Here is a 17,532-nt window from a genome sequence, read left to right on the forward strand (position 1 = left end):
ATCTAGCTGTAAATACCATGACATAAAAGATGGAAGTCTGAACTTTTGTCTCATATTCATCTTTTGATCTGAAACCCAAATGTCTTCAGTATACAAAAAAAAAAACAAAGGAAATGACCTTGTCGTTCCAATACTTTGAGTGGACTGCACTGTATATTGGCTTTTAAGGGGGTTACAATTCATGGTAAATATCCCCGTAATCCCTGTGTCCAAACCTTTGAAATTTCCTGGAATTTTGCAACCCAAAAATAATCCATATTAAAATTACATTTGTGTCACATTTTTATCTGTTTATTATGAAAGTTTAAATGCACATTTCAACTTCATTGTGTGGATTACAATTGCAGGATAAATAAATATATAATCTTTGTACAAGCATAGCATTTTAACCTTACTGACACAATATAGATATAAACAAGATGCATATGTACAATTGTGGCAATAGTGAACAATCCAGTATATAAAAATCTCTGTTTTATGTATATATATATATATATATATACTATGCACACTCACACACACACACACACACACACATACATACATACATACATCTTAGTGAGTTTTAATATAAAACACTGTTAAGACATTATTAAGTGCAATATGGCTTTTAAAAAAAAGTGTGAAATTATATTCAGCCCTGCTGGGTTGATGTTTGCAGTAGTTAAGTAAATTCAAAGTGTCCTGTAGGTCCCTAATGGCAACATCTGGATGATTGGTGCAAAACGCGGAAATAAGCATGATTAAAGTGTGACCAAAGTATCTATTAATATAGCAGACAACAAGAGTTTTTGTTGTGTAGTGTTCATGTAGGTTATGGCCTGTTTCAGGAAGGCTCACATATCTTATTTGTGCAGGTCGGGTTCTACACTTGTGGTTGACTGGAGACCAGGCCAGCGTGTAACCACGTCTCTCGCTTGTCCAGCTCAACTGTGATCCTGAATAGGATAAACTGTAGAAAATGGTGCAGTACAAGGGTCACTGATGGTGGAGCGGTTCATTCGTTGGAGTTATTCATCTGTCTTTCTATTTGCCCTGTGAATGAATGGCAACTAATCCAGGTTGGTATAGACTCCAGCTCCGGCTCTGACCCAGAAAAGGATAAACAGTACAAAATGGATTGATAGATGGATTGCAGTACTAGGATCACTGATAGTGTAGTACTGGTGTTTGCCTGACTTGGTTGTCTGTCTTTATATGTACCCTTGTGATTGATCAATCCAGGATGGAGTCAGCCGGGATGTCCTCCAGCTCACCAGCCACTCTGAACAGGATAAGCACTGGATGGATAACCAGGTTGTGTTACTAATGGCTCAAATGCACAGTTTGCCTGATGCTGTTTTCAAATTTGTGATGGATATTCAAAAATCGACCCGTGCCGGATTTGAGTTGGGAGTACAAGGTGAGAGTCTTGAGTCGACTTTTTACAAAAGTTAGTCTTTTTCGAACCTGCTGGAAGTCTCCTATATAAGTGCAGTCCATTTATCATTTCTCAGACACCCATGTCGAGTAGTGCAGGCATTCATGCTCAGTGGTGAAGATATCCTTGAGACATCTGTGTCCAGTGGTAGAGATATCCTTTGGAGTCTGGTCTGTGTCCAGTGGTGGAAACATCCTTTAGACATCCATGTCTAGATATCCTTTAGACACCTTTCTCCAGACTTCTTTAGACATCCGTGTCCCAACATAATTTAGACCTACTAGTCCATTAGTGTAGACATAGGTGTTCAGTAGTGTTGAAATCTTTTATACTTCCATTTCCAGTGATAGGACATCTTTTAGAGGTCCGTGTCTCATGATAGAGATTTTTCTTTAGAGGTCTGGTCTTTGTCTAGTGGTAGAAACTTCCTTTGGATGACCATTTCCAGACATCATTACATGTCCGTGGCCAGACATCTTCTGATGTCCATGTACAGACATCTTTAGACATCAGTGTCCGGACATCATTAACAAATCTGTGTCTAGAAATCTTTCACACATCTGTGTGCAGTGGTGGAAACATCTTTTAGAAATTTGTGTCCAGACATCTTTAGATGTCCATGTCCAGACATCTTTAGACATCCCTGTCCAAACATCCTTTAGACGTCTGTGTCCAATGGTGGAGGGAAGTCCGAGCCAGGCGATAGCGAGTCCTGGCTGTGCGTGGAGCTGATGCCGGTGTCCGAGTCTGTATCGGTCATGTCAATGGGGGATGAGACGTGTTTGACCGCGATGGCCTCCATTTTCACCCCCGCATCACTGGCAGTGGCTTCCTGAGCGGCGTCGCTCATTTGCAGCAATCTGAGTTGAGAGGCTAGCTGCCAGCATTCCTGGTCCCTGGAGAGCCAGGTGGCCTCAGAGCAGCGGAGCTGCTTGTCTACCTCGGCCGCCTGGCTATGGAGTGACACGCCGGCCAAGTAGCTCCGCCTCAGCTCCGCCTGCATCCTTTCCAGCTCGGCAAGGAATGACTCATCGGCCTCGGATGGTGTCCAGGGAGTGGCTGACGCTCCCTCCTGCTCACCGCCCGCCACCATCCTTTGCTCGGCATCTATTTCGCGACAGAGCTGCTCTAAGAGCGCCTGCTGCCTCTGGACCTGTAACTCCAGCTGCTGGACATCATCGCTAGCTTGCAGTAGCTGATCAAGCTCTTCCAAGTTCAAACAACAAGGTTCTGACTTGTCATGGTGGTCTTGCTGCCCTTGAAGCTGCTGGATCTCCGCCTCTAGATCCCCCATGCGCTGGATCTGCTCCTGAATAGTTTGATCCTGGTTAAGGATGAGCTGGACCATGCGATCAATTTCCTCAGTGCCGGCGGGCGTCGTGCTCTCCTTGTGGAGTTTCTCTAGCTTCCGGAAGGCCTTCCTCACTACTCGTTTCTGCTTCTCCACAGGAAGAGTCTGAGGATTCCTGGTGTATCTGGTCCGGTTCTTTGTAGCCTTCACAGCCCGCTGGGGCACAACATCGCTGCTTTTGACCAGGACGAACTGGATGAAGGGTCTCTCTTCCCCCCAGGCGTACCACAGCCTCAGGATCCTGCTGAGTGGCGGCAACACCCTCTCGAAACCTTTGTAGCGCTCCACCAGATAGAAGTCTTTGGGCTCTCCGTGCAGGAGCCGCTTGCTCTCCGGGACAGATCTGTGATCCTCTAGTAATGCCTGAATCATATCGGCACAGGTGGTGTGCTTGGTCACGCCACAGACGACCTTCTCCTCATTGCACACTGTCACCTGGATCTCCTTCCCAGTGATGGGCTCGCTGTCTTTGGTCCTGGGGAAGACAGGAACAGGAAAATTAATCTCTTAAAGCTTTACATTTCCATGTTCACGTCTTTCAAGCGGGTTGTCCTGAACTTCTGTCATCACTTTGTTGTTAATTAAGATTTGATTAAAAAAAAAATATATATATATATATTAATTCACCTATTTTTGAGAAAACTGTGGTATAGTTTATATATAGCTAAGACATATTTTCAAGTAGGCGGCACGGTGGACGACTGGTTAGCACATTGGCCTCACAGTTCTGAGATCCCAGGTTCAGGGCTCTCGCCTGTGTGGAGTTTGCATGTTCTCCCTGTGTCTGTGTCGGTTTTCTACAAATACTCCGGTTTCCTCCCACATTCCAAAAACATGCATCTGACAGACAGTTCCTGGCTTGTGCAACCTCCCAGCTGACCTAACCTGGCTCTGTGTGATGTTTTTAAATTAATTATCCATCTATTTTCGGTACCGCTTCTCCCCACTAGGGTCGCGGGCGTGCTGGAGCCTATTCCAGCTATCTTCAGGCGAGAGGCAGGGCTGGCGACCCTGAACTGGTCGCCAGCCAACCGCAGGGCACATATAAACAAACAACCATTCGCACTCACATTCACACCTACGGGCAATTTAGAGTGGCACGTGGAGAACATGCAAACTTCACACAGGCCGGGATTGGCACAGATGTCCAAGTCGTTTTTTTTCTTGAAAATACTTTTTTGGTGAAAGTATAAAAACAATTGCGGCACGGTGGCCAACTGGTTAGAGCGTCAGCCACAGAGTTCTGAGGACTGGGGTTCAATCCCCACCCCCGCCTCTGTGGAGTTTGCATGTTCTCCCTGTGCCTGCGTGGGTTTTCTCTGGGCACTCCGGTTTCCTCCCACATCCCAAAAACATGCATTAATTGGAGACTCTAAATTGCCCGTAGGTGTGACTGTGAGGTGCAAATGGTTGTTTGTTTGTATGTGCCCTGCGATTGGCTGGCAACCCGTTCAGGGTGTACCCTGCCTCCTGCCCGATGATAGCTGGGATAGGCTCCAGCACGGCGACCCTAGTGAGGAGAAGCGGCTCAGAAAATGGATGGATGGATGGATTAAAAACAATTCTTACCAATTCTTACCAAAGTAACCACTTCTTTTCTCGAAAATATACCACATTTTTCAAATAATTTAACCATTTCTTTGGGGAAGAAAATATAAATGTATTTTTTAAAATGTGTCCTATTCTTACAAATATAAAAAAAAATTATTGAAAAATGTAAAAAAAAAAAAACTCTTATTTAATAATAAACAATTCTGCTAACAGTTTTTGTCTCGAAAAACATTGTGTAGAAAACTTTGTAATCATGAATTTATGTGACTTTCTTGAAAATATAACTTTTCTCTTGAAATGTCACTTTTCTCTTAAAAATGTTTTTGTCTCAAAAATATATGACTTGTTTTTAAAAATGTGCTAGTTTTTGTCAAACTATTCTATTTACCACTTTTCTTAAAATATCCCACATTTTTTCTTGAAAATATATTAATGCTTTTGTTTTTGAAAATGTGAATCTTATTCTTAAAAATATAAACTTTTTTACTCAACATATGTACACATTTTTAAATACAAAAAAATATGTTTTTTTTTCTTGAGAAATGTAAATTTTTGTCTCTTGGAAATACAATTTCCATCCATCCATCCATCCATTTTCTACAGCTTATCCGAGGTCGGGTCGCGGGGGCAAAAGCTTTAGCAGAGACGCCCAGACTTCCCTCTCCCCAGCCACTTCATCCAGCTTTTCCGGGGGGATCCCGAGCCGTTCCCAGGCCAGCCAAAGGATGTAGTCTCTCCAGCGTGTCCTGGGTCGTCCCCGGGGTCTCCTCCCGGTGGGACGTGCCCGGAACACCTCTCCAGGGAGGCGTCCGGGAGGCATCCGAATCAGATTCCCCAGCCACCTCATCTGGCTCCTCTCGATGTGGAGGACTACTACTAATACTACTCTGAGATCCTCCCGGATGACCGAGCTTCTCACCCCATCTCTAAGGGAGAGCCCGGACACCCTGCGGAGGAAACTCATTTCGGCCTCTTGTATCCTGGATCTTGTTCTTTTGGTCACGACCCACAGCTCGTGACCATAGGTGAGGGTAGGAACGTAGATCGACCAGTAAATCGAGGGCTTTGCCTTTCGGCGTAGCTCCTTTACCACAGATCCTGTCCCAAGTGGAGGAGTTGAAGTATCTTGGGGTCTTGTTCACAAGTGAGGGAAGAATGCAACGGGAAATACAAAATTTTTTGTAGAAAATGTCCTTTTCTTTATAAATAAACCACCTTTTTCTAAAAGATATACTATTTTTCAAAAGTATAATGCTTGTTTTTGTCAAACTATGCTATCTTTCCCACAGTATCCTACATTTATTTTTACAAATATGCAACTTTTTTCTTCAAATTATACAACCTATTTTCTAAAAAAATATTTGGAGTTTTTTTTGTGGCAAAAATGTACAACAATTATGAAGATTAGGTTTAATGACATACCTCCCTTTAAGACGATAACATAATCTTATGTACCTACTGAAACAAGAAAGCGCTACATTTGATCTTTGTTCTTGCAAGATTGCGACTTTTATCTCGACGTGTAATTATGTTGTTTTCTTTTCAGTGAGGCCCCTAATACTCCTTGGTAGAAGAAGACTCTTGGCGGTCAAAGTTGTGCTCGCTTGCTGGATTTGGATGATTTGTTTGTCGAATGCGTCACTCAGCTATTTGCTCAGAGGGTCCGCGTAACCATTAACTCCCATTGTTGTACTTGTCACATTCCTGAAGACTTGTTCACTACTTCCACTTAAAACACACACGACACTTTGCATTCACATCCACGTGGGAAACTAAACAAAGACATGTAGAGCTGACTTGTTTTAGTTGCTTTACAAGATGATGCTATCTGATATCTGTTGATGCTATCGTCTCATTAATCCTAATCTTGACAATTTGTATAGTTTCAATTTTAAAAAAATATCATTTTTATTTTAAAGACACAAACGTGTATATTTTAAAGAAAATAGTTTATTTTTATGAGAAAAGGCTTTCTTTAGAAAAAAAACTTTCTAGAATGTTTTTTAATTTTTTAGAAAAAAAATCATAGTTTTGACAGTCAGATTTTTCTAGAATTTGTTTTTACATTGTGAGAAATAAAGCCATATTTCTGATTATTCATTGATTTTTCGAGATTTTGCTTTTATATTTTCGAAAGAAAAGTCATACATTTCTCTAGAATTAGTATTTACATTTTTGAGAAAAAAGTCTTTTTTTTTTTTTTTTTTTTTACAAAGTCAGATTCTCATTCACATTTTTATATTATTGAAGAAAATTTATATATTTGACAAAAAAAGTCAGATTTTACAATAATTAGTTTTTATATTGAGAAAAACTAAATGTTTGACAAAAAAAAAGCATTATATTGGGTTCATATTTTCGACAACTTCCCGAACTGAGCTAAACTGTATATTTTTTTTAAGACAAAAGTATTCATTTTTTAAAAGTTTTACATTTTTAATAGCGTAAAAAATATACATTTTTGAGGAAAAAGTAATTTTTTTTAGCCTGATAATTTTTTTTAATATACGATTGAGAAAAAAATCCTATACTTCCGACCCACTCATTCAAAAATGTCACAGACAAAAGTTCATCTTTTGGAACACAGAGTTGCAGTTTGTATGGAGTGTCATTACAGTACAATATAGTATAGTTCAGATGTACCTAATCTTGTGGTACAAGTTCATCTGGTAAAACAAGTCATCAATCATGTCAAAGCCAATAAAAATTATTATTAAGAACTAATATTATGAACACACAGGTGAAATAAAAGCAGGAAGAGGGTACAGTCCGCCCACGTGTGAGTATGTGTGCGCGGGTATGTGTGTAATGTGTATGTATGTGTGTGTTGGGGGGGGAAGCACCTGCATTTGTCCTCAGGCACAATCGCCACTTCCTGTGCCAGACAGGAAGTAAAAGAATGGCCCTGACCCCATTACTTTCCACTCGAATATACTCTGTGTGTTAACACGTAACTTACTGTGTGACTGCTAATCTTGACTGTGTGAACATTACCAGCATCCTAAATCTCGTTAGCGCATGGCAAAAGCATTAGAGTGACATACAGTATGTACACTATATAGCTTTCACACAGAACCCAGTGTAGGTGGGTTATTACCGCAAATGTTCGTGCTTTCATGGGCAGTGTGAAAAGGGGCTTCTCAGACAATTCTGCTGCAACTGGGTTACATAAGGAGTGTACGTTAATCGCCCAATACAAAGTAGGATGACAATAAAAACTGTCAAATTGGTGAACAGACAATTTCTCAATGGACAGTTTTGTTATTGTGAGCATACTAGACTGAACACCGATTTTATCGGGCTCATCGGTATCGGCCAATATTTCGCATTTTATGCTAATTGGCTTTAATGTCATAATTCACCGATTGATCGGCTCCATAAAAGACATTTACTCTGCGTTGCCATTACCAGATAACTAGCAACCCTTTATTGCTCAGTGACTGTTTTTTTGTCAATGTCTTTATGTCTCAAAAGTGCTCTCTGTCAATTGACTGTTGTCGTACTAGAGCGGCTCCAATAACCTGAGACAAATTCCTTGTGTGTTTTTTGGGCATACTTGGCAAATAAAGATGATTCTGATTCTGATAGTATTGGAAATATCTGACGCCAATGAAGTTATTTATAAAAAAATAAATAAATAAATAAAAATAAAACGTCGGCGGTGTGGAACAGATAACACGCCTGAGACAGACAACACGTAATGTGTGGATCAGACTACAAGTCAAATTTGCTCTTTCCCGATTCCACTGTCAGACTACTGCAATAAAATCTTATATTCCGATAGCACCGCAACCCGTTTTTTACAATCACTGGGCTTTATCTTGTCAACTAAAATGCAACCGGAATACACTCGTTACCGTGGCGACGACAGCAAGAGTGGATTGCGGCGACTGTATTATAAGGACAAAATGGGGAAAAACGTGTGTTGGTGGTCACCGGTGTTCAGGAGAGGAGAGGACGTTCGTTTAAGGCTTGCTTAAGGTATGTTCACATACTTTTAATACGATACGGCTCGCAAGCAGGCAACAAAACGTTATGTAGCCTGTGGTAGCACAAAAAGTTGTACGTAAACATGCTGCCGTTCTGTCGAATCATGCTCTAAAGATTCGATGAAGTAATTTAATTAAAAATAATTTCATTACAGTAAGTTAGCACCCATTATTTCTGTCATGTTGTAATGTTGGTTTGACCTGACTGATTAGAAAACACGATCTGACTAGAGCAGTGATTTCCAACCTATCGGATCGGTTATCGGTTTGGTAAACTTGGTGATCGGTGATCGGCCCCAAAAATCCTGATCGTGTAAAGCCTAGAGCACACCATGATTATTGCTGCAGCAATAATAGCATTTTGGAGGTACAGTATATGAATGTAAACATTGGATGGAAGGGGATAGAAGTGCACGGTAATATATTATTTGACAATGTCTTTTATACAAAACCTGTGGGAAAACGCACAGAAACTACTAAAGTCTATTGAGAAAGACTCGGAATCTTCCGACAATACTGTGAGGTTCCCCTCGATATCGCAATAATTATCGTACCATGGGATTAATACCGTGATAAAACTGAACCATGAAATTCAGATATCGTTACATTCCTACTAATTACATTGGATTAATATTATGATATTCGATAAAAAACTCCAAAATGATGAAACTGTTCAAAAGTCAATGTTCTTTTGCGTGTTTAAATGTGTAACTATGAGTCTAGTCTAACCTTTTCAAATTTTCAGACAAACTAATAGATTGTACCACAACATGGTGCTTCAAGGTAATATTTGTAACAATGTCATGTTTGAGACTACGGCAGAATGGCACGACCAGAGAGATACCAATCACAAATGTTGTTTTTGGAAGGGGGAAGTGATATGAAAACAAATATGAGGTTTTGTGGCTATTTTTCAAATGTAACTAAAATTGTAATCATTGAAATTTCCAAAAGCAACTGTAATTGAATTTGATTACACATTTTCTCCCAGTAATGTAATGGATTATTACAATTACATACATTTTGCATCGAATTACATCATCTCATTTTTTGTAATTAAGTTTTCCCCAACACTGCGTATTGGTGTGTAGTATCAGAGCATTCATTCCCCCCACATTCATTGACGACACCTTTCACACAGAACCCAGCGAAGGTGGGCTATTACTGCAAGTATGTGCATTTTCACAAAGCCACACGGCATCCAGTCACCAGCGTCTGGTGTAACGTATAAAATAGTTGTCAGACGGAGACCATTGGTTTCAGCATTAGCATGGGAGAAGTGAGTGGCAGGTGTTAAACTTCACATCCTTGTCTCAGCTTTTAAGTATTTCTTTTCACACAACTAACATCACACCTGTTACACCACATACTGTGGACTATACCCGAAGCTGGGAAAATTGACATGCAGTGTGACAGGAGTTGTTAGGGCTTTGATATTTTGAGGAAAAGACAGGTAAACATTTGCTCGCGTAGCCGAAAAGAAAAACACGGGCAGTGCTTCCTGTCGGGGCTTATCTGGGCGGGGGTTTGAGGGAAATAACATCTTTATCTGCGGGATGAGTCGCAGTTGTGATCTGTGAACAGAGACACAACACACTGCTTCCCCTCCTTATCTTAGACCAACAACCACTACACACATCCATGAGGCACTTTGTGTTCTAAATGGTCAAGCAGCTATGGGGGTGATCACATTTTTCATGTTAACCATGCAATCGGGACAGGCCTTTTCATTAGGTACAAGACTTCAGCTCAGCTTTCCAGACTTCGCAGGCTGCTCAGAACACGCTGTGCGATATATATATAAATAAATAGATTTTTATAAACTCCTTATGGCTCTTTAGATCTGGTTACATTCTCTTTATGCGTGTTTGACAGTTAAGTTGAAATTTAAAATTCAAATTATATCTCTATATATTCAAATATATTATCATTTTTTTGACAGATTTTGTGTGAATTCATATGTGGGGTTCGTCTCTTCTCTTCTCAACATTCCAATTATACTGTATCTGTTTGCATTATATATAGTTTCAAATACTGTATATACATATTAAATAGAGTAATAGATAGACAGATACATTTTGTATGGATTAAGAGGACATATAATGACAGTGAAGGGAACACAACAGAATGATCATATTGAGTACCATTTGAGCTGTATCAGGTCATTAGTTTCTGGACAAAACAAGAGCAAACACCAATAACAATCAATTAAATGGAAAATAAAGGGCATCTTAGTCATTAAGAAGTTACTCCAACAGACAGTGCACTTTTAAACTTCATTTGAAGTTGTATTCTTGCAAATATAGACTAAAAACCCTTACTATGACCCACTTACTATCACGAAGTCAATTGCATTGCAAATTTTACCATTTTAAACCACTTTACATGCCTGACCTGGTTTCCACTTGCATGGAAACTCCCACCCAAGCCCCCCCCCACACACACACACACACACAATGTAAACCCCCCCTGAAGGAGCTCACTGGGTGGTTTTAAATTACCTGTTTTTCAGACGAGCTTTCAGGAAATTCTTCCCGAATGGAGCCATGGCAGTCGGTCTAAACTCCTCACAATCACTACGACGTGCACTTTTTTGTGTGAAACTGACAAAAAGTTCCTTGTTGCCCCGGCAGGAACTCAAAAGGAGGAGGGGGATGAAGAGGAGGAGGATGAAGAGGAGGAGGAGGAGGAGGAGGCAATAGCTGGACGTTAGACTGGCGCAACACTGCCCCCACGCACCTTTGAGTCCAAATGAGGTACTGCAGCACACAAGCGTGCACCTGCAAAATAAATGACAGGTGCATCTTAACCTTTACATATTGTTTGTATCAAAGTTGACCTGTTTTGACATTTGAAAAATCATTAATGTCATTCTTTCACCCTGAAATTTGATGACCTTTCTTAAAGTGACCCAAAATATTTAAAAATGTCATTCTTTTGTCCAGGTTCCATAAAGTTTGTGTGTTTGTGTCTACTAAGATGGATTTTATAAAATTGTGATAATGGTGGGAATCTTGAAACTGTACATGCCATAAATGTGTGGATTTTTTTTTTATTAGAGAGAGTGTGTGTGTGTGTGTGTGTGTGTGTATTATGACTAATGGTTTTAAAGGCAGGAAATCATAACAGATACCTCCCTCACCCCCGGTCTTCAAGTGCTGTATCACTCACACAGACCTCTGCCAATGCCAGACAAACCATCCCAAACATGTCCATACGACTTGAATCACGAAACTTGTGTTGCTGTAAGCCTGAAAGCTACCTAAGCAGCTACTGAGCTAACTCATAAGCTAACTAACCTTGTTCCATTTGAGACCTGTGAGCAGTTCAGCAGATTCAGTTCTGCAATTTCGCTCAAGAGGGAGCTTGAAACAGTTCTGAGAAATATCTGTGTCCCCGCCACTTTTGCAAAGGTTCGCTCAGAATTATGCGCCTCTTGGTCTTCAAAGAGTCGTGAGGGAATCTCGAAACCGTCAAAGAGTCCAAGTCATGTTTATGTACATTTTTAGGAGACAGTGGAGATGGTTTTCACAGTCTGACCACGAACAGTATGCATGTTAGGTTCATTGAAGACTGAATTGTCTTTCGGTGTGAATGTGAATGTTCATGCTTGTTTGTCTGTATGTGCCCTGCGATTGTTGGCGACCAGTCCAGGGCGTACCCCGCTTCTCGCCCAAAGTCAGCCAGCCCACCTGTGACCCTCGTGAGGAGGATAAGCGCTATAGAAAACGGAGAGAGGCATATTCAGGTAGGAATGAATCATCTGCACAACAGCAGTGATGCTTGGTTGAGGACTCAAATCTGCTGCGTTCAAGCCTCCTCCCACCCAGAGCCTCACAAAATCCCCCTAAACACCCACCCGCTCCATCCTATCATCACTAAGCAGACCATTTTTGATGTCAAATAATAAAATAACACTGCCATGACGGCAGAATGACGTGTGATGAACCGTGTATGAAGACATGGCGGTGTGTGGAGGGGAAGGCGGGGATCTCGAAGGGGGGTTTGTATATAGCTCAGGCTCACATCCAAGCAGCAGCAGAAGCAGCAGGGAGATCTTGTTGAAACTTTCACCTCTATGGACTAAAAGACTCCCTCACATCAGGCCACAGCTGGAACTTGTCTTGCTTTTTCTTTAGATTTTTCACTCACTGCTATTTTATTTGTTTAAGCTGGCGAAATGCAGGCTCACTTGGCTTGTGTGCTGCTGCTGCTGTGTTTCACCTGCAGTGGACTCTGCGCAGGTAAGATGCACTGAGACAATGAAATGCTCATTTGGATTTACTCTCATTTATGATGGACACTGTTTGCTGTTAACATTGCACACTGCATCTTTCTCTCTGTCTCTCTCTCTCTCTCTCTCTCTCTCACACACACACACACACACACACACACACTCAGAGATGTTCCTAATATTTAGACCTGACCCCAAAGTCTCAGTGAGACGCAATATGTGAATATCTGTTAAAAAAAGACAATTTTTTTTGTATTGGATCTCATTAGTTGGTGTACCTAATGAAGTGTCCAGAGAGTGAGCGTCAGACACTGGTTGCACTTAAAGGATAAATTAATAATCAATAATCAATCAACCAGTTGACATCTAAAATATTAAAATATAATATTCAGTTCTTCAATTTTGTATGCTGTGTACTACTTAGGAGGTTTTTAAGAAAAATGAAATACATTGAAAAGCTATAAAGAACCCTCCCTATGACTTTTCTCCTCACAGAGCTCATTGTTATGGTTTTTAATTTAAATTTTTTTACCTATAATGAATAGTAAAGAATAATTGAGCAGCTAAAATGTAATTTTTTAAACCATTCACTTTCATTGGCCAAAACATTAGGCACACCAGCACTGTCTAACATGGTCATGTACAAAATGACATCATTACATATATCAGTTATTAATTATTAATTTTGTACATTGTTGTAGCCTGGGAAGTTGTTTTCAAATATGTATTTAAAATCATCTTAAAAATAGTTTTTTGACATAACTGATTTATTATTATTCATTCTTATTATTATTATATGATTACTTCATAAGTATGATTATCATTTGCAGCCTTAGTTGTTTTCTAAATAAATACATATCTGATATGTATATATGTTAAATGTTATTTGTAACCCTAGTCTGCTACTACTACTACTACTACTACTAATAATAATAATGTTTAACAACTAACAACACTTATTTTTTTATAAAGAAAAACTGTTGATAATTGCATTGGATGTGAGTAAGTTTCTAATTATGTGTAAATGTATTTGTTGTAATAATAATAATAATAGTGATTAAAAAAAGTTAATACCTCGGATAAATATTTTTAAATGCTGCTGTCACTTGTTGTTTTTTGTTACCATTACTACTACTACTACTGATAATAATAATAATAATAATAATAATAATAACATGAACAAATTAAAACCAAATTAACAGCTCTTACCTTTCTAAAGGTAAAATTGTTGATACTCGTATTGGACGTGATTAGATTGTGCAAGTGTACTTAATGTTCTGTCCTGTGTTTATGTTCTGCAATATTACCAACGTAATGTCTTCTTCATCTTCCTTTTCAACCAGATATGGAGCAGGAGCAGCAAGCGCTGGGAGAACAACTCCTCAGCAGCCTTTTTGCCTCCAAGGTACAACAACACTCAATACAAAAAAAGCCAAAGGAAAATAGAAACTGATGTCAGTTTTCACAACCTCAGCAGCATTCCACTCTACTCTGTATTAAATATAAAGTGCACATCAAGAAACACTGACATCTGCTGGCCATGCTGGGGCACTGTCCCCTCTCCCCCATGATGCAGCGTCAGACAGGATGGTCGCGCATAATTAGACACACAAAAAGTCTCAAGAAGCCATGCCCAAAAAGAAACAGAAAGTCAGCCATTTTGTTTTTAGGCTACCAAATTGAAAGTACGTACACCAGTCATACGGGGGGCGTTAAATTGCGAGAGGTTTGCATTTTTGTGCTTGCATGCAGGCAGAGCATGGCGGTGAATTTTGATGACTCGCCATTGGTTCAGTAGCGCACCCCAGAATGTTGGCAAAATTCAGCCCCTGAAGCCAGTTTGACTTACTGTAGCAACATGACATTTGGTAGGCATTTCTATCTTGAGTAGACCCACAAAAAAAGTCTCAAGAAGCCATGCCTGAAAAAAACAGGAAGTCATCCATTTTGGTTCGAAGTGGCCATATTAGGCTCAATTTGGCCATTTTTAGGTGTCTTTCAAAGCTGAAGCTGTCCTGGAGATGTTGTATGCCTGCTAAAGAAAAATGTTTCTAGACATTGTGTGTGTGCAAAGCATGGTGGTAAAGTCTCATGAAACACCATCGGTCCAGTAGTGCACTCTACACATTTTTGCGTGGAAATTCAGCCCCGGAAGACAGTTTCACTGAGCAACATGACGTTTGGTAGCCAGGTTTATTATAAGTAGACCCACAAATGTTTCAAGAAGCCTTGTCCAAAAAGACAAAAGGAATCTGCCGTTTTGCTTTGAAATGGCCATTTCATCGTGTAATTTCCTAGTGTCCTTCAAATATGAACTTATTGCTTGATAATGGAATTTTCTTTTAACACAGCCCTCAAAGTAAGTTTTACTGAGAAACATGAAATTTGGTAGCCATGTATATCGTGACTCAACCCTCACAAAAAGTCTCAAGTAGCCATCCATGCTGAAAAAGTTGGAGGAAGAGTGCCGGTTTATTTTGTTTATTTCCGAGTGTTCTTTGAAGGTGAACTTACTGCTGGCCTTGGTATTGGACTTTTCTTTAAATTCAGCCCGCAAAACTTATTTTTTTTTGAACAAATAAAATTTGGTAGGCATGTTTATTGTAAGTAAATGCACACACACACACAAAAAAAGAATCCATGCTTGAAAAGTCTCCTATTTTGGTTTGAAGGAAACATCCATCCATCCATCCATTTTCTGACCCGCGTCTCCTCACTAGGGTCGCGGGCGTGCTGGAGGCTATCCCAGCTATCATCGGGCAGGAAGGGGGGTACACCCTGAACTGGTTGCCAGCCAAGCACATACAAACAAACAACCAGTCGCACTCACATTCACACCTACGGACAATTTAGAGTTGTCAATTAACCTACCAAGCATGTTTTTGGGATGTGGGAGGAAACCGGAGTGCCCGGAGAAAACCCACGCAGGCACGGGGAGAACATGCAAACTCCACATAGGCAGGATCGGGGATTGAACCCAGGTCCTAAGAACTGTGAGGCAGACGCTCTAACCAGTTGTCCCTTTAATTCATTTTTTATTTGTTTTTAGTCAGTAGCCTAGTTTAAAAAAATATATAATTAAACTAAAAAGAATTATAAAATAAAATACACAATTTTACATGTACATTTAACATTTGTATTTATTTATTTTTTAAAAAGGTTGATTATTTAGAATGAAGTTAATTTTAACTGATGCAATACGAAATGAGAAGTGATTATTATTTGATTATTAAAATAAAATACTTTACATCCATCCATTTGAACCTTTTTTAAAAACTCATCTTCAAATTTCTTGCTCCTTGAGCTGTATTCTCACGTGCTGATGATCCCTCTGTCTTAAACAGCTGAAACAGGCGAGCAAGCAGAGCGCCCCCTACTGGCGCCTATCGCTGGATAACCTGTGCCGGTTGGCCGCCGGGCTGCGGCACGACGAGGAGGAGGAGGAGGAGGCATGGTGGAGGAGAGGCGAGGAGGAGGAGGAAGATGAGGAAGAGGAGGGGGAACAGCAGATGATGATGAGGGAGTGGAGCAACCAGAGGCTGGAGGAACTCTCCAGCCTGCGGCACATCTGCAGAGCGTTGCTGCACAGTCGCCAGGGAAGGGTGAGTTACGCACACGCGCTTTACCCTTTACATGCATACATAAATACAACAGTACAGTGGTGCCTTGACTTAAGAGTTTGAAATTTGTTCCGTGGCAGTGCTTGTAAAGCTAAAACAAATCAAAATCTCAAATCAGCTTTCCTTAGGGAAATGAACTGAAATGCCATTAATCCAGCCCCCCCTAAAAGAAAAACAGCACTCTGCAGTAGTGTACGCTAGAAAACATACAGTAATAATATGATAAAAAAAATTGTTTAAAAAATAGTTTTCCTTTTATTGCTATGTTTTTCCACTTCATATTTTAACCGGAATTGATCTTTTACACTCTTTTTTTGCATTTTTCGCAACGCTTTCCTCACTCTCAGCATCTTCATCATCTATTCATGGACAGAGATCAGCAGCTTTGGAATTATTTTAACACCCTCGGCTGGTGCTGTATCCAGCCTCATGGTTAGAAAAAAAAAAGTGGGGGAACAATCACCTGCACAAGAAACACAAAATGTAAGCCTAAAACACATCATATAGTTTTACTTTCACTGCTCGGTTTCCAACATGAACTAATGGTGGCCAGGTGTTGTGAAGTTTGGTGCCGCCATTTAGGGGTCACTAGTAGGTCACATTTTTGCTCACAACACTCAGAAAAAAAAATCTCCAAAAACCCATGAGTTGAGGCCCCTGTAAGTAAAAAGCCGTATAACGATAGCTTAAAAAAAAAAAAAAAAACCTGCATCGTCGCGTTTCATCGGTCCGAGCAAGAAAACCCTGTCAATAACGCAGCTCCTTTCTCCCGACAGCTACGCCACGATTCCCGGGAGTACGTGGCGGAAAACGGCGGGGACACTCCGCTCAAGCGCAAGTCACCGTACATCCTCAAGAGGCAAGCCACTCACGCAGCCAAGTCCCGGAGGCCGTACATCTTGAAACGAAGTGAAATTTACTGATCGGTCGCCACCCCAGTTGTCCGTCCTGATGCCACCAAGCCCCTCTACCTCCGCCCTCTCGTAGGCCGCGACCGACTTTTTCCTGCTCTGCCGCTCCTCTTGCCAAAATAAAAAGTCGAGCATCAAACTGAATGAGAAGCTAGATTTCTTTATTGACACTTTTCTTTGATATGTTTGTGTACATTAAAGAATCATGGTACAAAAGCATCTCTCCTGTGGTAGACAAGTACAGTGGCCCTCAATGCTCAACAAAGCAAAACGCTGGGATTTCTTCCATTTGGATTCAACATAAAAATGATGGGAGGTCAGCTTCAAAGGGTTGTCCCATGAATGCACATTTTGCTTTAGCTTTTATTTTTTTGCGACACTCAAATGTTAAGAGAAAAATACACCGCTAAAGTCACACAAAAAATATAAGACAAAGGAGTGTCTATTCTGCTCTCC

At 40.5% G+C, this 17,532-nt stretch overlaps 2 protein-coding genes across 3 annotated transcripts; one reads left to right on the forward strand and one right to left on the reverse strand.

The window, feature by feature from the left end:
• Positions 1-269: 269 nt before the first annotated feature.
• rassf9 (Ras association domain family member 9) lies at positions 270-10,965 on the reverse strand. Its single transcript, XM_061676850.1, has 2 exons — positions 10,813-10,965; positions 270-3,246 (listed from the first exon to the last, which is right to left on the reverse strand). The coding sequence occupies exons 1-2, from the start codon at positions 10,857-10,859 to the stop codon at positions 2,079-2,081; spliced, it is 1,215 nt and encodes a 404-aa protein (XP_061532834.1). The 5' UTR covers positions 10,860-10,965; the 3' UTR covers positions 270-2,078.
• Positions 10,966-10,971: 6 nt separating this feature from the next.
• Positions 10,972-17,197, forward strand: nts (neurotensin). 2 transcript variants are annotated; one of them, XM_061676852.1, is made up of 6 exons: positions 10,972-11,067; positions 11,961-12,059; positions 12,484-12,555; positions 13,889-13,950; positions 15,890-16,147; positions 16,942-17,197. In XM_061676852.1, exons 3-6 carry the CDS (start codon positions 12,492-12,494, stop codon positions 17,086-17,088), a joined length of 531 nt encoding a protein of 176 aa, XP_061532836.1. In that variant the 5' UTR covers positions 10,972-11,067; positions 11,961-12,059; positions 12,484-12,491; the 3' UTR covers positions 17,089-17,197. The 2 variants fall into 2 exon arrangements, with proteins under 2 accessions (XP_061532836.1, XP_061532835.1); XM_061676851.1 differs by lacking the exons at positions 10,972-11,067; positions 11,961-12,059 and having other exon boundaries at positions 12,369-12,555.
• The last annotated feature ends 335 nt before the right edge of the window (positions 17,198-17,532 follow it).

The sequence above is a fragment of the Phycodurus eques genome, chromosome 5, assembly GCF_024500275.1.
Source record: "Phycodurus eques isolate BA_2022a chromosome 5, UOR_Pequ_1.1, whole genome shotgun sequence".
Classification (NCBI taxonomy): domain Eukaryota; kingdom Metazoa; phylum Chordata; class Actinopteri; order Syngnathiformes; family Syngnathidae; genus Phycodurus; species Phycodurus eques.

Bases quoted from the DNA above. Each gene is read 5' to 3' on its own strand.
- rassf9 (XM_061676850.1), bottom strand. From the start codon at position 10,859: ATGGCTCCATTCGGGAAGAATTTCCTGAAAGCTCGTCTGAAAAACAG. The intron at 3,247-10,812 runs GTAATTTAAAAC...TGTCTTCCCCAG, and splicing joins AAAGCTCGTCTGAAAAACAG to GACCAAAGACAGCGAGCCCA.
- nts (XM_061676852.1), top strand. From the start codon at position 12,492: ATGCAGGCTCACTTGGCTTGTGTGCTGCTGCTGCTGTGTTTCACCTGC. The intron at 13,951-15,889 runs GTACAACAACAC...TGTCTTAAACAG, and splicing joins GCAGCCTTTTTGCCTCCAAG to CTGAAACAGGCGAGCAAGCA. The intron at 16,148-16,941 runs GTGAGTTACGCA...TTCTCCCGACAG, and splicing joins TGCACAGTCGCCAGGGAAGG to CTACGCCACGATTCCCGGGA.